Genomic DNA, 22,815 nt, shown 5'->3' on the forward strand with positions numbered 1-22,815 from the left:
TTCATGTCTACACAGCCTGTCAATGGTGTGAAGGGGATGTGAATATCAGACCCAGAAAGCTCTCATAAGAGGCTGTAGGCTGTAGAGTTGATTTTAGAGGTTATGTAACTATGTCATATGCATAGTGGACTGATCTTAGATCAGGGATGTCCAGTTCCACTTCTCAAGTGGCCATTATCCTGTAAGTTGTAGGTGTTTTCCTGCTTCAACACACCTGATTTTAGGACCATCAAAAGACTTGAGCAGAATTCATTTCATTTTCATTTCATTTGAACACCTAAAGCCTAAAAGATAGTTAAGATGGAGTATTTGACTCGTGAAACCAGACAGCCATAGATTAAACCCTGTTTAAGTGAATCATTCCGACTGACTTCATTGCATATGTTGATACCCTGCATGAGCTAACATGTGCAAACATTTTTCCCTGGCTAATGAATTGTGAAATACTAAAAACAAATAACATCCATTATCAGTTTTATAATAATCTTGAAGAAAATAGTTTCTACAAAGTTATTAAGTATTGCTATGAGAGGTGCCATCAGCTTAACTAAGCCAAGGCAGGAGTAATGGAGTCTGTGTGAGTTTGCTAGGAATGCAAGGAAATTTTGTTTTTCAGTTTTTTAAAATGCAATCCTTAAAATACAGCGGCAAAATTAATCATTTTAATTTTTATACTGTTAACTGTTTCAAAATAGCAAAAGAAGAAATGGGCCTGGAGAACGCTTCCAGCAGCCTGTATGGTAAGTACTACCCTAGATATGTATTATCACCCTCTTTTAAACAGTTTGTGTTAAAGCTGTTAAGGGCAGTTTCTGCCCATTACTCCTGCAAAAGGGATCTTGTTTATTGCTGAGTCATAATTCCGGCACAGCCCTTTTCCCATCTGTTTGATTGACGTTTTCTGTTTTGTTTCTGTTTTCTGGGATGATGTAGAAGTTGGGAGACTATTGACTAAGTTGAAAACTCAAGTATGTCTTTAATGATTTTGCGTTGTATGAAAGGATTATTTCAATATCAAGGCTATCTTTTCTCATCTTCAGCTTTATTCTTTACAAATATTTCAATGTTTCATGATCAATCAACAGCTGGACAGATATTTTCATTAAAGTCTTACTTCACCAACTATATTTTCTTCCTAAATTGACATGTTGGACACTTTGGATGCATAGAACCACCTGGAATGACCTCTACAGAAACCACTGGGAAACTGCAAGACTATAAGATGAAAATCAAAGTGAACAGTGATTAGACTAACCAAATTATCATTATAAACATACCAGTTAATGTTGGTTAGCCCAAAACTGTTGTGTTTCTGTCACAAGATAACTTGGACCTGTATTGTTCTGTCTTTTTTTTAAATGATAAATCAGCATTCTAATCTTGGTTTACTATTTAAGGTGTGATCAATATTCTGAAGAAAAGTGTAAGTTTATTTTGGGTTTTATCATTCAGTTCCTTCAGTCATCCATAAACCTAGCACAGAATGATGCTATCATTACTTTCAGCAATGTCTACACTGATTTAATGACTCTACTGATTGTGTAAATCACTGAAAGGTGGATCTTGGTACAAATTGACTCATTTGTTTAACAGTGAACAGGAGTAATGAAAGAGGAAAAGAACTGGCGGTAAAGTGTGAACTCCACAGAAGTAGTCTCTGCCTTTCAGCAGGGAAGTGCTCTTTTTTTTTTTTTTTTTTTCTTATGTTATCCTTCCCAGGCTTATTATCAGACATTATTTTCCAATAGAGAAAAACAACCAGATGCACAGATATATATATACAGATAAATCCGCAGAGTGATTTGGAGGTCACATGATTTCAACAGTATCTGTACTAGTTTAGTGCTGCTTCTGTATCCCTCCATCAAATTAGTCTTTTTTGGGAAACATACACACAGACAAAAAAAAGAAAGAAAAAAAAAGAAGCAGCACAGCATGAAGAGCAGAAAAAACTAGCAATAGAAGTTGAAAAAATTGAAAAAAAAAGAAAAAGAAAACCAAAACCACAAAAACATGCCAACTTTTCAGTTTGGGTAGGTTGGCCAGAAATAATTGGCTGTCAAGGACAGTGAAAGCCCCGTTCTTTTTCAAAGCCAAAAATGAGGAACAATACAAGGACAGTGCAGGGGGGCAACGCGGTGGATACAGAATGGCCTGTCGCCTTTGTTTCCATTAAAGCTCAACAAGCAAGCCAGACGCAGCGTATGGACTACAGCAGACCTGGCTCACTCTAACAGCACATGGGGAGACACAGGACAGATTTATTCTTGTCTTTTTGCATTCACCCCCTACAGGGGGAAATATATAAACATTTCTTCCAGAAGATCCAATTTTCTTGGATTCAAACAGGGTTTGGGTTCTAAGTTGCTTGATGTGCTTGAGCATGACGTCTGTTGTTGACCACAGGACAAGCTAGTCGTGTGGACACCTAGCTCACATCCATGCATGGGTCCACTTATCACATCCTCAATGACAAAAAAACACTTCCTGTGCCGTCACTAATAAAATTGAATTTTTGAGAACCCAAGATGCAGGTTTTTAGTTCTCCATAATCTGTAGGGGGACAATGAAGCGTGAGAAGCAAGAGTCTGACAACCACTGTGCAAAGAGATTCATTTGGCAGCTCGTTGCAAAGACCCCTCTGAGAAAGCAGATATAGAGGTGTGAAAAACAGCTAGCAGTAAACAGGAGAAATACTTTGGCAGCATTCTGATACGTTTGCACAGACATACACACAAATGCTGGTATACCTATACAGCTCAGAAGACAACACAGATGCATAATACTCACACAAAATCCCCTTGTGCACCAATAACACACACGTACAAAAGCTCAAACACACACAAACACACGCATGCACGCAGCCTAATAAAAGTGTGGCAAAGGCTTAGCAATAAATAGGTTCTGAATTTCATATTCATGAATTCACAGACTCTAAGCCTATCAGCTCAGGCAACAAAAGCAATCCTCTCCCCTGCTCCCCTTGACGCACTCACCTTCCTGCAGGTACATGACAGCTTGCGAGTAGTTTTGCAGTGCGTGGTGAGTTCTTCCCAAGCTGCCATAGGCCAGAGTTTTGGCTGCCAAGTCATTAGTTTGAGCCGCCACACTTAGGTGCTGTTCCTGGAACACCACCGCCCGTTCATAATTTCCCAGCGACTCGTAAGTGAGGCCCAGGTTGCCGTAGGCTCGAGCCTGCCGCGTGGTGCTGCCTGCTTCTTCAGCAATCTCCAGGTCACTTTGGTGGCATTGTAGAGCTGTCTCATATTCTCCCATTGACTGATACACTGCACCCAAACCACAGCTGGCATCGCCCTCAAGTAGTCTATCTCGGGTCTCACGGGCGATGGCCAGTTGACGCTCCAAACAGGAAATGGCCTGTTCGTAGTTTCCCAGTTGGCTGTGAAGGGCACCAAGTTCACCGTAGGCCTGGGCCTTGCCGCCACACTCCCCGAGCTCATGTGCCACAACAAGCCGTTTCTCAAAACACACTAGAGCCTGCTGTAGGTTCCCCATCGCCCTGCAGATAAAAAACAGAGTGAAACATCAAAACAACACACCTATCATTTACATTTTCTGCAATAACTGAATTAATGCTGAGCTATCTTTCAATCCACAACACAAAATTTATCACAGCTTTCCTTGTGTTTCCAGGAAACCTAAACAGAAGCATGCATAATCTCAAGTATAAGATTCATTTTCAATTTTAGTATTGATAACAGTTATTATATAAGCTAAATGGTTTGTAAAAGCTGAACATTCAAACCTGAAGAGAAACTTACGGTTATGAAGGTTAAAGCTATTTGCCATAATTTAATATGATATGGATCAACCTTCCTTCTATCTGAGTATTTCATTCACCTTCAAAGGCATCAAACAGACTTCATTCATGTCTCAGACACGCTCACAATTGCTGGATCATGATTCAAATGGAGCATTACAAAAATAAAAAGGCCTCAGATTAATTAATGTGCGATGATGTATTTGCTTGACTGAGAGCTGCAGGAAGATGAGAAGAGTTTATATACGGTGTCTATTATTCCAGTCTGAACTCATGCATGACAAATACAGCTGTGCGTGATTGCTATGGTGCCTTGCTGGTGTCGCAAAATAAGAAGAAAAATCATCTCAGAAATGAAGGCTTTCGGGTTTTAGTTTGCAGTGTAGACTCCCTTGTTTCTATCAGCTCTTGAAGGCATGAGGAGATAGAAGGAGGAAGAGACACAAGATGTAATAAAAGTGTCTGGAAGTAACTTTGCTTCCTCAACTTTCAGATGTCTCTGTGCCAAACTACTTTGCATACAGATAAGGACAGGGCTACAAGGCTGCTGCTGACACAGCTAGAAATTCATTAGAAAGGTGTCTCTAAGCATGTGCTCCTAGATAGTCTGCACATAACTCATGCAAACTGCTCTGATTACAAGTAAAACCCCAGTGAACACGACTATCTGCGACAACATCCTTCAGATTACTTTAATGACAGTTTTTCCTCTTTACAGCAAAAGAAAATAGTGACTTAAAATAAAATTCCAGACTTACCTGTGCCCATTGCCTAAGCCTCTATATGCTTTCTCCTGGTCCTGCATGCGATTGAGGCTCTGCGCCACTGATAAATACTGGTCATAATACTTGATGGCTTCCTCAAAGTCTCCCAGAGCCTCGTAGCAGTCTCCCAGATTTCCGTAGGCCCTGCCCCGGTCCATTACTGCTTCATTTCCGCTCAGCTGCTGCAAAGTAGCCAGCTGCTGCTCCAAGTAGCCGATAGCCTCCTCCATCACCCCGACATTCATTTTAGTGATGCCCATATTTCCATACACCTGGGCCTCCACAACTGGATCCTTCAACCGTCGACCCAGCTCCAACTGCTCCTCATAGCTTTTGAAGGCCATGGCATACTTTCCTAAGGCCATATAGACAGCTGCCAGGTGGCCATGGGCTTTGCACTCTCCTGGCACATCACCAAGCTCTTGATACACCTCCAGCTCTTGGGTGTGGTAACCAAGAGCTTTGTCATATTTTTGAACAAGTCTATAAGTGGCCCCTAGGGCAGCATAAGCACAGGCCTCCATCCTTCTCTCCTTAACCTGAAATGAGAAAATATTCACCTTATCAGTAAGAGCTACAAGACAGAATGATATGGAAACTGTATCTGCTACTTCCATGATAAATATTTTAAAAAGATACGTATAAATAAGTGGCCTCACCTGATGAGCTAAAGCCAGTTGCTGCTCATAAAACTGAATGGCTCCAGCCACATCCTTCTTACAGACAAATATATCTCCCAGGTTCCCTAGAGCTCTGAAGCGAGCCTGAGCATTGTTCAGGGATTGGGCCAGTGACAGCAAGTATTTCTGGCATTCTTCTGCTTTAGCAAAGTCTCCTAGCGCCTTGAAAGCCAAACCAAGGTTACAGTATGCCTTGGCCTGACTTAGTTTGTCATGAAGGTCCTTGGCCAGAGCTAGGTCCTGCTCATAGTATTTCACAGCATCCTGGTAGTTGCCCAAGCAGTAGTGGGCATAGCCCAGATTGTGACAAACTTTACCTTCACTCTCCATGTCTTGGAGTTCAGGAGACAGTCGGAGGTACTGCTCATAGTAGGGAACAGCTTGAGGAAATTCTCCTCGAGAGCAGTGGAAGTTCCCCAAGTTGCCCAGAGCGCGTGCTTCACTCTGGACATCTCTGAGCTCCCGAGCGATGTTGAGGTGGTTCTGGTAATGCTGCAGAGCACGGTCATGGGCACCCAGGGCTTGGTAAGCCACAGCTAGGTTGCCATGGGTGGATGCTTGTGAGGCCCGATCATTGACTTCCATGGAGATCTGCAGCTCCTGGCGGTGGTAGCGAACAGCCTGATCAAACGCTCCAAGGGCATTGTAGGCATTACCCATGTTACCATAAGCCCGGCCCTGGGCAGCATAGTCATTTAACTCCTGAGCAATGGCCAGGTGTGTTTTGTGGAGTTTTAGTGCAGTCTCATAGTCCCCCTTCATTTGGTGGATGATGCCTGCGAGAAGGAGAGAGAGACAAAGAGAACGAAGTTAAAGACCCACTCAAGAGAAAATTGGAACTGAGTAAATTTAACTGCCCTGTCAGCGCTGAGAGTTAAAAACAAGTCATTTGGTTGCTAAACATGCTCTCTGAGCCATCTGTTCTCTGCTTACACAACACACTCGCCCACAGAATGATGGTCATTAAAATGTAGTACAATCAAACTGTTACTACGACACCAAAATAGGATCTTTTGATTGCTTTAACTGTCTTTGATGACTGTTTCTTCCAGGGATTTTACCAAAATCAACAACTTTTCCACATGGGTGGAAACAGTTTTGCAAAGAACAAGAAAGACAGAGGAAGTAAAAACAAGGGTGGAGAACGAGAGCAGTCCATAAAAAACTCAGCAAACAGCTTCAGAAAAACATGAGATAAATGTAAAGAAACTATAAATAATGGAGAAGTCAGCACATTGAGCATATTTTGTCTGGAAAATACTCTCCTGTGAAAAGTAATAGCTTTACTCCACAACCAAGCGGCCATCTGGCAAACACATCTCAGTGTCCAAACAAATGTGTGCCCACACTTGTATACTAATGCACTCTGAGAAATACACAGCAGATAGGAAAGAGACTTTACATTATGGATCTTCTATATGTGGCTCTTCTTTCTTTTAAGATTTCCTACTAAACTCTGTTAGGGAACTCTCACCGTGCTTTCAATTATACTCAATGCACAGATGATATCAACGTTTACTACGTGAGTGTGCAGCTGGATAGAGACAGAGAAACCAGCTGCAAGGGAAACACACTGAATTATCATTCACCAAACAGATTGTTACATTAGAGTGAACTAATGCCCTAGCAGGATGTTGGAAACAGCCATGGATCAGAGCAGTTCTGGAGTCAAAGTTGGTGAGAACATGGGATACAAAGAGGCTCTTTGTCTTGAGGGGAGTACAGGATGGTGATGGTTGTAGTCACCAACATGTGTGTTATCCCTTTTTTTCATCCAAAACCTGCCACATTATGTGCCTACATAAGCAACAGGTATAAAACCAAACACACAACCTAAACATCTGCCGGAGTCACATGAAGATGTGCTCATGTATGGTCTCGCTGGCTGGCTGAATTACAGAGCAACGCATTCCAACCAGTAGCAATAGGATAAGGTTTTTGTGCAGCTACATCAATGTCATCAATCTATAACTTATAAAGTAAAAGACTAATTAGACTAAATCTGACTTAGTTGGATGACTTCAAAGCAGGATCTAGCAAGTAGCAAAGACCTGCTGACAAATCAACCCGGATGTGCTGTTTCTGTTTGGTCACACTCTCTGGTTAAAAGTGATACAACCGCCACTGACCCTGTAATCATCATTCTGTAACCCTGAATAGCGAGGACTATGGAGTATATGTGGAGAACAGAGAAAAATGCAAACTGATAAAGGTGGAGATTCATTGGCAAATTAAATGAGGAAGACAAAACTGATCAGATTCATAAAAAGAATAATAAAATTAATCAAGATGACAGATATTTCACTAGAGAGGTGTCTATTCAAACCAGCATTTCTTACACCTTGGGCAAACTCCTCATCTTTATCTATATATGGAGACTGGAGGCATGTTAAGATTCACAGCAGGCTAGGAGAAGGAACACTGACAGCTACAAAGTCATTCCCAAGGTTATGCTTTCCCCAATGGATGCTGATGTCACTGAGGACATAATGCCTACTGATGTATTACCAGGAAACATGTTCCATGCTGCAGGCTAAAATTGGATCTTGGGCTCGGCAATGGACGCAGCGGTGAAGCAGACAAGCTGGACGGAGGCAGGGGGAGCATGGCCAGGTTTCAGGTTGGGATTTGGAAGCTGCAGCCAAAATTGCCATAAGCCTGAGGCTATGCCTGGAGCCACACTTTAAGCAAGGAAATACTTTCTATGCCCCCCGTATGGTAAGAGGATTTATGGTGCCTGTAGGAGCGGTATCCTGCAGAACAGTAAATAAAACCATTCCAAACATGACAGTAAATACTGGTGCAGCACAACATTAGAAATTAGAAGGAGTGATGGTGCAGGTAATGTGGCCCCAGTGGGATACTGTCCAAATCAAAATGGCCCAAATAAACTATCAGTACTCCGACTCAGTCTAACCTCTGATTTCTATACATATCTGTGCTGTTTTGTGAATGTACTTGACCAAAACAAAATTAGTGGTATGGCTCAATTAGTCTTCTTTTTCCCCACAGCTTGATAAAAAGAAAGCATTCAAATACTTTATGCAGAGCCCTATCTATCCCCCCATGACCAAAGACATTAAAAGCATGACAGTGTGTTGTCACTTCTCATTACACAGCTGGCTGTGCATAGAGGGATATGCTGCTCTGAAGACTTTGAGGGATGGTGGTGTGCTCCGAGTAAATCATCGTGTCATTCTTCAAGTAGTGAAGGTCCACAGTGTTGCTGCTTTCAGTAAGCTAAGAAGATTTCACCAACAATGCTGCTGTGGGGGTGATTCTAGGAATACAGCAGAGATGAGCAGCCTGAGCTCAAAGGAAGGACCTCTGTGCCTTCTCCGCTTGAAATGTGGTATACAGTCATTCTCATAATTTATACTAATGTTGGAGAATATTTGACTGTGTTTAGGGGAAGTTTTAAGCTGAGATTCATCTCGAGTTGGCTGACATTCAAAATAATAAACTCGGGATGTAATTTATAAAAGGATTGATGCAATGATAAATTACACTTGATAGTCAGGTCTAAAAAAATGCAAAAAATGTATATATTTGAATATAATATGCAATCACTGAAAAGAAGAACAAACATACTGAGAGCGCATGCAGCTTCCAAAGATGATACATGAATGATCTTGTAATAACAGAAAAGATACTTCCATGAAAATGAAATTTTGAGTTAATAAAACTACATTACAGTCTTATTGAAAGGGGTTCAATTATGCTATTTCTAGTTTTCTGAGCTTTCTACAGTGTTATGGTGTTGAATACTCATCAGACATATGAGCGGCGCCGTATGTATCACCTAAACGTATGTATGAGTTTTCCAGCACTCTCTACGTTCGGTTTCTGTGGCGACTGAAACAATTGATTTTAGAGTTTTTTCTACTTCAAAATTTTAGTGGCGTCCTCGGGGCGGGACTCAGTGATTGGTCATCTTCTCCATAGACACCATATATATCATATAGACGGCGCATTGTATCATGCTGCCCATACAAGCTGACATCTCATCGCGCCGCCATCTTGGATGGGTCTCCCATACGCTTCCAATGCATTTATTTTTAAGGTGTAGGCCCAATCACAACAATAATTTCACAAATTTTAACCAGATTTTTCTCATAGTTTGGTTTTTTACAAAGGGCAGAGATTTTGTTATGATACACATTACTGTAAAACAAACGTGTAAAAACGACGTGCTTTTATGCTGAGGTATTTGTTATAATGCTATTTAACTAAGACATAAGGTAGCTACAAAATAAATAAATGTATAAATGAATTTGATACTAAGATGTTTGATTGTTTATTTATGCATTTGGATTTATCTATCTATTTTTATCTGGTCAAATAAATTATTATTCAACCTTGTGAAATGTAATTCCACACAATCTGCTTTCAATATTTCGCCAGTTATTGCAACCATATGCTGAAGAAAATACAGGAATAGTTGCTGGCTTTTTCTTGACTACAGTTGATGTTTTCTTTTATTGACATTTATTAATTTATCAATATAGAGATACAGTTATCTGAAACTAAAATATTTTATCAAAACTGTGCAATTCAAAAGTTACCCAGAAAAACCCTCGGAGAGCACAAACCTCTGCCAAGGTCTTTAAAAAGTTCCTGGATCCAAATGGTGATCTGGATCACCACCAGAGTTAAATAATTTCTTCCTTTTCACATTTCCAACAAGTCCTGAAAATTTCATGAAAATCCGTCAATAACTTTTTAAGCTATCTCACAAACAAAGAAATAAAGGCAGTTAAAAACACAACCTCCTTGGCAGAGGTAATTATGTTACCATGTAAAACTCTTTTTGTTAAGCATAAATATATTTTTCCAGATCTACCTCATAGGAGTAAAATTTATCATTTGCATTTGGTAGATTATTCACTGTGTTAACATTATTTATCAACCAATTATGTAGAAAAGTGTTTTGTTTGTGTGTAGTATAAACACGTTATTCCACAGAAAACAGATATGTGAGGAAACTACGTTGACTCTGCAGCAAAACTCGAAAGCGGAGACCCGTCCAATATGGCGGCGACGCTGGTTCACTCTCCAGTGTTCAGTGATGCATCTACGTATATATGATGTCTATGATCTTCTCTAGGTTGTGCACGTTCCTGAGAAGGAAGCCACGCCCACCTTTACTGTTCAGTATAACTACTCCTAGCTGTTGACCAATCAGACGCAGCCCGCAGGCAGAACATAGGGCGGAGCTTTCTCTGTTTGCTTGTTTCTGGTTGAGGCTGATCTCAGAGGATCAGTACAAAATGAATGAAGGGGTTTGTGAAAAATGCTTGATTATTTCTTGCCCTTATGGACTTGGATATTAAAATAAATTAGACTGAAATGTGCAGAACATAGCCCCTTTAAGTGCATCTTAAACACCATAACAGTGTATTTTATAATCTGTTGACTGAAAGCGTGAAGGTGAGTAAACAAAAGCAACAAATATCAGATCTACCCGTGGTCTGCAGAAATGCGCAGAGCTGGAGGAGTCTGAGCTTAAAGTACCAAATCCTCACTTGCAGACACAGACATCTCCTGCAGTCTGACTAACAGAGACACAGGAAGGAGGCAGCTATAAAAGGACAGGGCCTGGATAAATGGATGAATGTTCAGTGGGTGGTCTGCCAACAAAAACAACAGAACACTTCAGCTGATCTGCTTTCTTTTCAGCTCCTACTGACCTTCACCTTTCTTTTTAGCCGGCTAAACTTGCAGTCTCAGTACTGCCCACACTCGACATCTGATTCCACCTCTTGCTTAAAGAACAATGTTGTCTTGACTTTTTGTTGCACTGCACCATCTCGGGCATGTTAAGGAGCAGATCATATTTCATGCTGAATCTGCAGATGTGCTGGGAAAAGTAGCACAGTTTCTTACTGAACAAGAATGCTACAGAATGCTTTTTTGTTTCATTTAACAGCACTGTAGTGACTGGACAAATAGCCAAATACAGTGAGCTCCACCTTAGTGTGACTATGTTTCACAGAAACGCCAGTCCAGTTTCTGGCTCAGTCTCCAGTCAGGAGATTAAGGGGGGCCTTGAGAGGGGAGACATGAAGCATCTGCTAGTTTTCCAACAAAAAGAAATTTGAGGCCAGGTTAGGAAGCTCCACCAGCATGGAAAGATGTTTCAAAGAGAATAACATGAGTTTCACAAACAGTCCACCTTCTCTTCAGCCACTGTTCATTCTGTTGCTTTTTTTTTTTTCTTTCTGGTGGCCAGTTTGCAAAATTTAGACGTCAACTTTAAATAAATGTATTTTTTGTTTATCTTTTAAGCACTTTCTATGTCTGTCAATCATCTTGCCTGCACATTTAGAGTCTAAATTCCACAGTAAACTCAGGCCTCTCATGCTCCCTTTCCTGCTCAGACTAATAATATATCTAGACTCAGCTCTATTTCCAGAGGCTTAGACACTAAAACGGAATAATCTCTATTCTGCAGAGCTCCGGGCAAGTCTGGTCCCTGTCTGTGGTTTGTTCCAGTTACAAATAACAAAAAAAAAAACAAAAAAACAAAAAAGGATAAATAAATTTAATTAAAAAAAATACTGGAAGAGTACTAGATTTATGTACAGATAACCGTCGTGTTGTGATGATGAATATATTTTTCATTGTCATGATTCTGCCTCTTTATATACCCCTCACTGCAGAAGATACACCAATATTTTTATCTCCTTTTGCAATCAGATGCTGAAGAGCCCTGAATTCCTATTTACCTCCTAACAAATATAAACAAGGAAAATATCCATCTTAAACCCTTATCTTCTAACAGCCTCATTGTCAAATATAGTACAGGAGCTGGAAATCTTGTCATAGCAGCTTTGCACCTCTCATTTTCTTAATGCATCCCAACGTCATTACCTAATGCAAAAAGTATAAATGTGCAAAATGCTTATTACCAACATTAGATTCTACATCAACACACATTTGTGATTATTTCCTTTTTTTTCACAATGCCAGTGACATTATCTAAATACAAAGCTCTTCTGAACACATTTTCTGATTCTGCATTCATTTCTGAACCCCCTTTCTCTTTGTTGTTTTTTTCTTCTTCTTTCTGTTGCTTTTGTTTTTGTGAACATCAGCAGAAAGCATTCCCTAGGGATGCTGGATAAAAGAAAGGGAGAGAGAAAAAAAAGCTTAATTAGGACTTTTGTCTCCCAAACCCCTCCAGCTGATGGAGTCAACCTTTCAAGTGACTTCTTTGAGACATATGGTCAAACGAGGAAGTGTGAAAGAAGAAAAGCAAGCAAAAGAAAAAAACAAAACAGGCAAAGCTCCAACACAAACCCTTCCAAACCAACTTTTAAAAAGTCTCTTTGATGTGAGAAGCAAGGGGGAAATAATACCATTCAGATTCTGTCTTGTGAATATATGAGAACCAACAAACTCAGTCCTATCTAAGATATTAAATATTGCTGACTAGGGGGTAAGTTAGCCAATTAATGAATAATAAATGTGGCTGGAATGCAACATTTTCATATCCTTTATAGGTCAGAGCATGCTGAGCACAGGGCTGCTGGTACCGCTGGGCATCATGGTTAGATATTAAAGCATTGCAATCTCTATACTACTGTACCTGGGAGCTATGTCAGCTGATACTCAATACACACTACACGCAACATTAACGACAAGCTGAGAGGGCAAAAGAAAAGTTTACTCTTTCTTGTTTCTGCAAGTTCTTCCCATCTGTCCCGCATTGTTATCCGCTTTCATCGCAGCTCGTTAAGCTTCACTCGATTATCCGCTGCCTCTTAGTTTATGGTGCAAAAGAAGGCTTTTTTTTTTAAAAGTCAGAAACAACATCCTATTAGTTTAGTATCTTCTTGCACTTGGCTTGGAGGTGCTGATGACAGAACAAATCATGCCATTCTGGTGCAAACTAAAACCACAACAATGGGACGATTACGGACTGGTGCTTCACAACCTCCACTTCATTCTCCATTATCTTCATTATTCAGCTCCTCTTGAATCAGCTATTAAAGGTAATTAAGCAATTTATCAAGTCACTTTCAATTACTGGGAGCTTGACAGCTGCAGATTACAATCAGTGGGGAAGAGGAGAGAGTCAGAAGGAGCCAGAGAAGGAAGCATCAAAAAGTAAAAGAGGTGGGATAAGGGTCCAGGAGTTTAGGTGGCATGGAGATGGGCAACAAGCTCCCTTGCATTATAAGTGTTATTGTATCCACCGAACAGTCCAGTTTGTCTGGATGGAGCAACAGGCTTCATCACCACCACCCACTTATTCAGCTTGGAGTCTGTCACCAGCGGGAGGTCTTTGATACTATATTAGCTACACTATCATTATTCTGTCGTGACAGGAAGAATTGTAATATTGCAGCTTAGGATGAATGAAAGAGCTCTCACAGCAATCATATTACATACAAAGTAGGAATAAATTTGCTGCCTGACATCCAGTGTCTACTTCTAATAAAGCACGCATGTAATGAAGAATCATAAAATGTTCTTGCTGCACCGCCTAATTTATGACAACTAGTTACCAGCCCAGAGTTCACTTCAGTTCAGGAATGTGTTGTAGCTAAAAGCAACCTGGGATGGATGACCATTAGGATGGTCAAAGGACAGCCTCAATTTATGTTTGCCTGATTAACCCTCCACTCTGCTCGCACAATTTTGTACATTAGGATCGAGAATAATTCATTTGGAAAGAACTATCATGCCACTTAGTTGTCCATTAAAGTCCAGTTTGATGGCTATCATGAGTCATCCAGCATAGGTGGTAATAACTGGGCTAAAAATGGAAGAATTCCCAGTATAATATATCTCATGATTAACTGAAAATCCAAGCGGATGCTTTTATTCCCCAAAGTTCCAGTTCATAATTACATTAGCAGGCTGCCTTGCTCTTAATTCAGAGTTAGTCACATTGAGCAGCAAAACACCAGATTGTAGAAGTTCTAATTCAAGATTCAAGCTATTTTTTAACTTCATCCTACATTTGAATTTCTCTATTCATATTTTATGATCGACTTTGTAGTCGTATCGTCGGACCTGCGGCCACATGCCTTGGACACTCGGGTGAAGAGGGGGGCGGAGCTGTCAACTGATCACCACCTGGTGGTGAGTTGGCTCAGATGGTGGGGAAGGAAGCCGGTCAGAGCTGGCAGGCCCAAACGTGTTGTGAGGGTCTGCTGGGAACGTCTGGCTGAGTCCCCTGTCAGAGCGAGCTTCAACTCCCACCTTCAGCAGAGCTTCGAACATGTCCCGGGTGAGGCGGGGGACATTGAGTCCGAATGGGCTGTGTTCCGTGCCTCTATTGCTGAGGCGGCCAGCCGGAGCTGTGGCTGCAAGGTCGTTGGTGCCTGTCGTGGTGGTAATCCCAGGACTCGTTGGTGGACACCAGCAGTGAGGGATGCTGTCAAGCTGAAGAAGGAGTCCTATCGGGCCTTCTTGGCCTGTGGGACTCCGGAGGCAGCTGATGGGTACCGACAGTCTAAGCGGCATGCGGCTTCGGCCGTTGCCGAGGCAAAAACTCGGGCATGGGAGGAGTTCGGCGAGGCCATGGAGAAAGACTTCCGGACGGCTTCGAGGAGATTCTGGTCCACCATCCGGTGGCTCAGGGGGGGGAAGCAGTGCTCCATCAATACTGTGTACAGTGGAGATGGGGAGCTGCTGACCTCAACTCGGGACGTTGTGGGTCGGTGGAGGGAATACTTCGAAGACCTCCTCAATCCTACCAACACGGCTTCCCATGAGGGAGCAGAGCTGGCGGACTCAGGGGTGGACTCTCCTATCTCTGGGGCTGAAGTCGCTGAGGTGGTCAAAAAGCTCCTTGGCGGCAAGGCCCCGGGGGTGGATGAGATCCGCCCAGAGTTCCTTAAGGCTCTGGATGCTGTGGGGCTGTCCTGGCTGACACGCCTCTGCAGCATCGCGTGGACATCGGGGGCAGTACCGCTGGATTGGCAGACTGGGGTAGTGGTCCCCCTTTTTAAGAAGGGGGACCGGAGGGTGTGTTCCAATTACAGGGGAATCACACTCCTCAGCCTCCCTGGTAAGGTCTATTCAGGGGTCCTGGAGAGGAGGGTCCGCCGGATAGTCGAATCCCGGATTGAGGAGGAGCAGTGTGGTTTTCGTCCTGGTCGCGGAACAGTGGACCAGCTCTATACCCTCTCTGGGGTCCTGGAGGGGGCATGGGAGTTTGCCCAACCAGTCTACATGTGCTTTGTGGACCTGGAGAAGGCATTCGACCGTGTCCCCCGGGGGCTCCTGTGGGGGGTACTCCGGGAGTATGGGGTACCGGACCCCCTTGTACGAGCTGTCCGGTCCCTGTACGACAGGTGTCAGAGCTTGGTCCGCATTGCCGGTAGTAAGTCGGATTCGTTTCCGGTGAGGGTTGGACTCCGCCAAGGCTGCCCTTTATCACCGATTCTGTTCATAACTTATATGGACAGAATTTCTAGGCGCAGCCGAGGGGTTGAGGGGATCCGACTTGGTGGCCTCAGGATTGGGTCCCTGCTTTTTGCGGATTACGTGGTCCTGTTGGCTTCGTCTGGTCGTGATCTCCAGCTCTCGCTTGAGCGATTCGCGGCCGAGTGTGAAGCGGCTGGGATGAGAATCAGCACCTCAAAATCTGAGACCATGGTCCTCAGCCGAAATAGGGTGGATTGCCCTCTCCGGGTCGGGAGTCAGGTCCTGCCTCAAGTGGAGGAGTTTAAATATCTCGGGGTCTTGTTCACGAGTGAGGGAAGGATGGAGCGTGAGATCGACAGACGGATCGGTGCGGCGTCTGCAGTAATGCGGGCTCTGCGCCGGTCTGTCGTGGTGAAGAAGGAGCTGAGCCAGAAGGCGAAGCTCTCGATTTATCAGTCGATCTACGTTCCTACCCTCACCTATGGTCATGAGCTGTGGGTCGTGACCGAAAGAACGAGATCTCGTATACAGGCGGCTGAAATGAGTTTCCTCCGCAGGGTGGCCGGGCTCTCCCTTAGAGATAGGGTGAGGAGCTCAGTCATCCGGGAGGGGCTCAGAGTAGAGCCGCTGCTCCTTCGCATCGAGAGGAACCAGTTGAGGTGGCTCGGGCATCTGGTCAGGATGCCTCCTGGACGCCTCCCTGGTGAGGTGTTCCAGGCACGTCCCTCGGGGAGGAGACCCCGGGGAAGACCCAGGACACGCTGGAGGGATTACATCTCTCGGCTGGCCTGGGAACGCCTCGGGATCCCCCCCGCAGAGTTGGCAAATGTGGCTGGGGAGAGGGAAGTCTGGGCTTCCCTGCTTAGGCTGCTGCCCCCGCGACCTGACCCCGGATAAGCGGCAGAAGATGGATGGATGGATGGATGGATATTCATATTTTAATTCATCTTCATACAACATTTCACTTGGCATATTTATTTTTAGAAATTTGTCATGACAAAATGTACATTTTATGAAGTGCAAATCAGTATTTGCTATATGATGGTATTTTATGACAATATTTCTGGTTTTTCTCCACTATCTTCAGCGTCCTCTGCAGAGTTTAATGTAAATAATATTACAGTTTATCATCAGTACATGCTGCATTAGTTCTGATGGCCGCAGATCAAAAGAAGCAGAAACATTCAGGTCTTACTGACCATTAATAATATCAAAATAGGGATAGTGCATTTTAAATTAAGAGGAATGTAGCTGAGGGCAAGCTTAAAACTCTAGCAGGAAATAGCGGCTCTCATGCTGTACACCAAAACAATAAAGGAACGAGCTGGACCTTGCATTTGAAGTATGATCAACATATCCCTGTATCACCTCAGTACACAAGGTCTAATGGAGCTAAACTTTCAGTTTAACTCTTGTGTTTCAGCACAAATAAGATTTAACACTTCCAATCACCAAGATCTCTTCCTTTCCAACAACCAGATGTTTTCTTGTATCTCTGACTGGTTCTGACTTTTACACAGTTTTCAGTGGCTGTGGTCAAAGATAAATAAAAGACATGCATGCACAGTCCAACAAGTTCTGTTAGCAGTTTTACCTGCAGTGTTTAAATCATAATTCATAATCAGATCCCACTAATTGCCCATATAAAGGGTGTTGAATTAGTCCTGTGTGGCTGGAAGGGTGGTCACTGCTCATTAGCATCAACTAAAACTATTTGTTAACTCTATTGAAAGCAATAACTGAACATAAAACTGAACTTTGATTTCTTATTATCTAATGTGAAATGTCCATTTATTTTACAAAATGGAAAAAAAATTCAACCCCCAAAGCCAATCACTGCTCAGCCAAATTTATAACATAGATATCGTTGAATGATTCTGTAAAATGTCAGATCAGTAAAACTAAACTGTAACATGCTTTCAATTTTGAGTCAAAGTCGCCAGTAAAAGTGTTTTTGCGGGACATTATGATGTCACTATGCATTTCCTCTTTTACTTTTTGTAGAGTCAACACTGTATTCTGGTCAACATTTATGTGAAATCTATTTAGTTTGGAAGTCAAATTCATCGGTTGTAAACTATTTAAATAATGTCCCTGTCTAATCTTTAAAGTTTTCAAGCGTCATTACACGGTGAGGCCACTGGCTGATACCTACCCTCCAATATCATGCACTAACCCCCATCTTATAAACAAATAAACATTGCTATTTTTAAAACAAGAGTGTTTGGGATTAAATTGAAAGTTTCAAGTATTGGGAATAACTAATGACCCATGTAGACCCATGACCCTTACCTGATGCCCCAGATCATGAGCTATCACCCAGTAACCCTCTGCAGAAATAAAGTAGGTACAGCCAATGGATAAACAGATTTTATACTACCCACCTATTTCTAAATGAACTGTATAATGACCTATTATTTAACCATAGATTGTACATAAAAAGATGGATGGAGCCTCTGTGACGTCACCCATAGGTTTCTGAAGAGCTGAATTGAAGTTCAGTGGGCGGTTCCTTGGGTTAGGGGGGCTGTGAGGGGGGGGGGCTGTGAGCATCATGGTGGATGATTGACATCGAGTGAACTCTAAGCTTTCTGTAGCCAAGAGCTTACCGAGCTAACCTGGAGATAACAGGAGCTAACCAGCTAACAGAGGTAAGCAAGCTAAAGCTAAGTCACATTGTTAACCGGCTAAAAACAGCGGTTGTTCAACGTTCTTCTTACGTGAAATGGGAGATCGAGTACCTGTCAATCAAAAGGACATGCCCCTAAATATGCTGAATTTCGAGATCAAATTACTTTTAAACGGGCGAGTTAGAAAAAAATTGACTCCCCTCCACAGTTGTCATGAAGGTAAACCTGACCTATAAACCAAAAATGGATTTTTGAACCAGGCTGTAAACATGTTTATTTCTGCCGTGAAGTTGGTCTTTTTAAAATGGTAGTGGATGAGGGGGGAACTGCAGTTTAATGCACTTTTGCATTGGTTTCACTTTTAACCGCTGGAGGCTCCATTCATCTTTCATATATGGTCTATTTATTTAACATATTGCATGTTACCATAGGGAGCAAATGATCTACTGAAAACATTTTTAAAAAATATGTGCATTAGGGTTAATCATGATTAAATTTGATTAAGATTCAGAATTCAGATGCCCATAATTTGATTAGAACATTTTTATTGAGGCATCTTTTTTAACCCTGTATGACTACCTGATTACTTCTACTTTCCAAATGGAAACATGTAACAGTTTTTCATATATATCTTGACAAACATCAAAGAGGAAAACTCCATCTATCAAACTTTAAAAAGATCTAAATGAAAAAATAGATCAATTAACTTCTGTTTTCACCACTTAAGAGCAAATCATGGAGCTGTATTATATCCTTGCTGTCAGGTATTAATGCAGCAACTGCTTGTCAGATGTCTGTTAAAGTGCATGCTGCAGAATCATGTGCATGCGCCAAACTTCCACATTTTTGAGGTCAGCCTTTTATGTTAGTCAACAATGTGCTATTAATTAATTGAAAATATATTTTTCAACATCTGTAGCCTAAATCAATTCCAAATTGTCCACGTACATGTCACAATGCATCTTTCTCCCACCCCTTGTGTAGATGTTAAAAATTACAACAGAACTTGTTATTTTGCTTACATACCCAAATTGGAGGAAGCCCTTCCCTCTGCAGCTCTATCCTTCAATCCTTCAGCTATAGACAGTTGCTGTTCATGGTACTGCTTGGCCCTCTCCAGGTCCTGCATACAGCGGGCAGCATGACCCAGTCCAGCATAGGCTCTCATTTCAATGGACCTTTCCTCCAGCTCCTGAGCAAGCTCCAGAACATGAGTATGGTAGGACATGGCCTTGTCAAAGTTACGGTGGTAGTGGTAGGCACTGCCCAGGTTACTATATGCCCGGGCTTCCTCTCGTTTATTTTCCAAGGCCTTGGCAATGCCTAGATGTTGCTCATGACATTGAACCGCATTATCAAAGTCTCCCATGGCGATGTAGACTGCCCCCATGTTTCCCAGTTCGCGTGCCTCAGACAGCTGATCCTTGGACTGCTTGGCCAACAGGACACACTGCTTGTGGCTGGCAAGGGCATTTGGATAGTCCCCTATGGCTGTATAAACATGGCCCAAACTGCTCAGTGCCATTGAAGCAGCCTGTTGAAAGACAGAAAGAGAGAAGGGCGGTCAATAAGTAAGAAAAACTGCAAGGTGATATAGTGCAGGCAAATGAAAAGAAATCTGAAAAATTCCCACTAATTATACCCGCATTCCATCAACAGCAAGTCATTTTGTTAGATGTGCATCACAGACTCTCAACCCACGCTGAAATGTCCCTTTCCCAGAAGAGGTGTGCATCGAATGAAAATAAGAAGAAAAAAAATCTAAATTCTTAAGTCTCCTAGGACGCTTTATGCTCAAAGACCAAACAACAAACAAAACCTGATTTGATTTTGTCAATGCTTAGCAGGGAGGGGGTAAAGTGTGATGCAGATCAGCACAGCAGCAGGCTTGTTTTAGAGCTGTGCCTTTGCCCAGTGCAATCACACCTCATGGCATGCCACCGCCGCCTGAACAAAGACTCGGCTAATCAGGAGGAAGAGAGGGGAGGTTTTAGCTTCACACCAGGTCTGTGGGGAGCCAACTGACTGCTGACAAGCTAAAACATTCAGAACAATCTGTGTGTTTTCATCAGCTCAATCTACCATTTTCACAACCAGGGTCCACCTATGAAAAAAAGCCACTGAGAGCACTGACAAGATGTGCAAATTGAGAGGGGGGGGTATATTGACATGGAAAGAGCTTGCAAAATGCAGTCTTGACCTCTTATGTGACACATTCACTGCAGGCTTATTAACTGTATATACAGAGGATAAACATTTGGGAATTGGGGTCAGTTGTCATTGCGCGAACAGATGTTCAATTAATCATGCAGGGCCAACTAATAAAGCATATCCTTCCGGAGGTCTTTCTCTTCATCCTCTAGGCAGGAAGGGGGTTGGATGCAGGCCAGCATAGAGGACAGATTCCCTGACAACGAAGGCCACAGTAGTACCCTTCTTGCTTTGCTTGGAGGCTGTGAAAGCCAAAAGTCAGCATGGTGTGGGAAGAACTTCTGCAGCTGTAAGATGTTTATGACAGCACTTTTCAGGGCCACATGGTCTAAAACTTTCCCGCATTATTTTGCATCAGCTTGAAGAGGAAACGTCAGCGCTGCCTTCTTGAAATTTGCACGTTTAATATTATTATGCAAAACGCATGTATAGAAAAATGAACCAAATATGCCAGTAAACAGCAGGTATGTTTATTATTCTCTCGCAACACTTTACTTTGAACTCTCTGAAATATAAAAATTAAAGGACATTGTTAAGACAAAATCTGTATGTTTGGACACTCTCAACACCTGTAAAGACAAACTCTCTCTCTCTCCCTCTCTTTTAATTCCAGCCATCTTTTCTGAATGTACAAACACATACAAACGTATCTCTTCCTCATTTCTCACCGTTCCTTATGCCTGGAACCAATTACCTGCTGACAAAAGGACTTCCAGCAGTTTGCTGAAGTTTAAAGACTCGACAAGGCATTATATGAGCCTGGGGAGGCAATTACCCTCCGTCACAACTGTTGCTGTTTCATGTTCCCAGATAGCCTATCTAGAGCTGCTCAATTACATGTGCCTTTTGAAGCTTCGCTCCATCTCTCCAATTCAGACTTGCACTTTTCTGAGCAGAAAACAGAGAAGATTCCTCATCTGTGTCTGTCTTCAACCAAACACAGTGGGAGATGGGAGAAATGTGAAGGGGAGGGTGCAATCATTCTCCAGTTGAGATGAGTTGCTCTTGTGATCAGTGTCCCTTTAAAGTGAAACTGCAACGCTGCAGTTTTGCCTCAGATGGGAGCCAAGATAGGCAGATAATGAGGAGCCAACCATGCCAGTAACAGAAGATGCACTGTGTTTGGCTTAGGGATGGAGACCAGGACCATATGTATGTCTCTGGCAGTGCCGAGGTGACTACTCTTCATCCCTACCACTAGTCATTTTGACTCCCAACCAATGTCACAGAATTTCAACAAAATGTAAAATTTCTGCCAAAGTGACTTCATTCTAATTTATGACTAATCTGTCTTCCTTCTTGATTCTTACTCCTCCTACTTAACACACACCCACTCCTCTCGGTTCATCTGCAGAGTCAGATCTGAATGTCCATCCCTTTTCCGGTTCCAGCCCTTTTCCTATTTGATTAATCCCATAAACTGTCGGTATCTGCTAGCTGTTATAATCTTACACATTTAGGACCAAGGGTCTGGTAATGAAAGGTAAATTAGTTCTGGCTAAGAGAGAAGAGAAAAAGAGAAGGAGGGTTGAGATGACATGTTAATCAGAAATGCTTCATTCTGTTTCTTTAATAATAAAAAAAAAAAAAAAGGTTTAAAATTCCTTGTTAATGTTTCTCCATCATCCTGATCTAAGCATGTTTTTATTCCGTAGCACAGTGGATAAATTGCTGCTTTCGTAGCACATGCTGAAGGTAATACATTATACTTAGCATAATTAGCCCCTTATGTCATGCAGTAGAGCTCCTCTTCATGCCAGAGCTTCGTGGTTCTGTGTGAGTTCTGTGACTCTGAGCCCCTGGTGTGTGTTTTATTTCTTACCCCTGAACAGAGGAGTGCTGCCCACAGCTTCACCGCTTTGTGGTTATGCCTCGCCTTGCAGCTGTGTGACTATACCTTTGAAAATCCTCCTCATTTCACATCGGACCTTTGAGGTCTGAGGTACTCCAAACAACCAAGGCTATCATCATAGAGTGGCTCAGATTATGGGACAAGCCTGGTTGTCATGGAGATCATAGTGGGAGGATTATGGTTCAACTTATGGAAAAGGCACTGAACAGCTCATAACATGGGTGTGGAGTGAAACATCTTTCTGAATGGAGAGATCTTTTGCCTAGTAGTTATAGAGGTGGGCTTGGTTCTGGAGGATCTGGCAAGTCCCTGACAATTGAGGTGATATAATGATGATGATGATAATAATAATAATAATAATAATAATAATAATAATAATAATAATAATAATAATAATAATAATAGAAAGCTGGCAAACACAGTGAAAAGCAATTGTACAAAAAAGAATAAAAGCTGTATCATACATAAAATATGCACAGTCACATCATGGGAAAACTGAGGTGAGATTTCTCAT

At 42.3% G+C, this 22,815-nt stretch overlaps 1 protein-coding gene across 1 annotated transcript in view; it reads right to left on the minus strand.

Annotated features, from left to right (window-relative positions):
• LOC306764850 (tetratricopeptide repeat protein 28-like) overlaps positions 1-22,815 on the minus strand; it is a 121,013-nt gene that overhangs the window by 19,428 nt on the left and 78,770 nt on the right. The window contains exons 5-8 of the mRNA XM_079252134.1: positions 19,265-19,772; positions 5,205-6,001; positions 4,540-5,084; positions 2,997-3,520 (exon numbers count right to left, since the gene is read on the minus strand). Coding sequence (XP_079108260.1) covers positions 2,997-3,520; positions 4,540-5,084; positions 5,205-6,001; positions 19,265-19,772 — 2,374 coding nt within the window. The remainder of the gene's footprint in view (positions 1-2,996; positions 3,521-4,539; positions 5,085-5,204; positions 6,002-19,264; positions 19,773-22,815) is intronic.

This window comes from Telmatherina bonti (genome assembly GCF_933228915.1).
Source record: "Telmatherina bonti genome assembly, chromosome: 13".
In the NCBI taxonomy this organism is placed as follows: Eukaryota; Metazoa; Chordata; class Actinopteri; order Atheriniformes; family Telmatherinidae; genus Telmatherina; species Telmatherina bonti.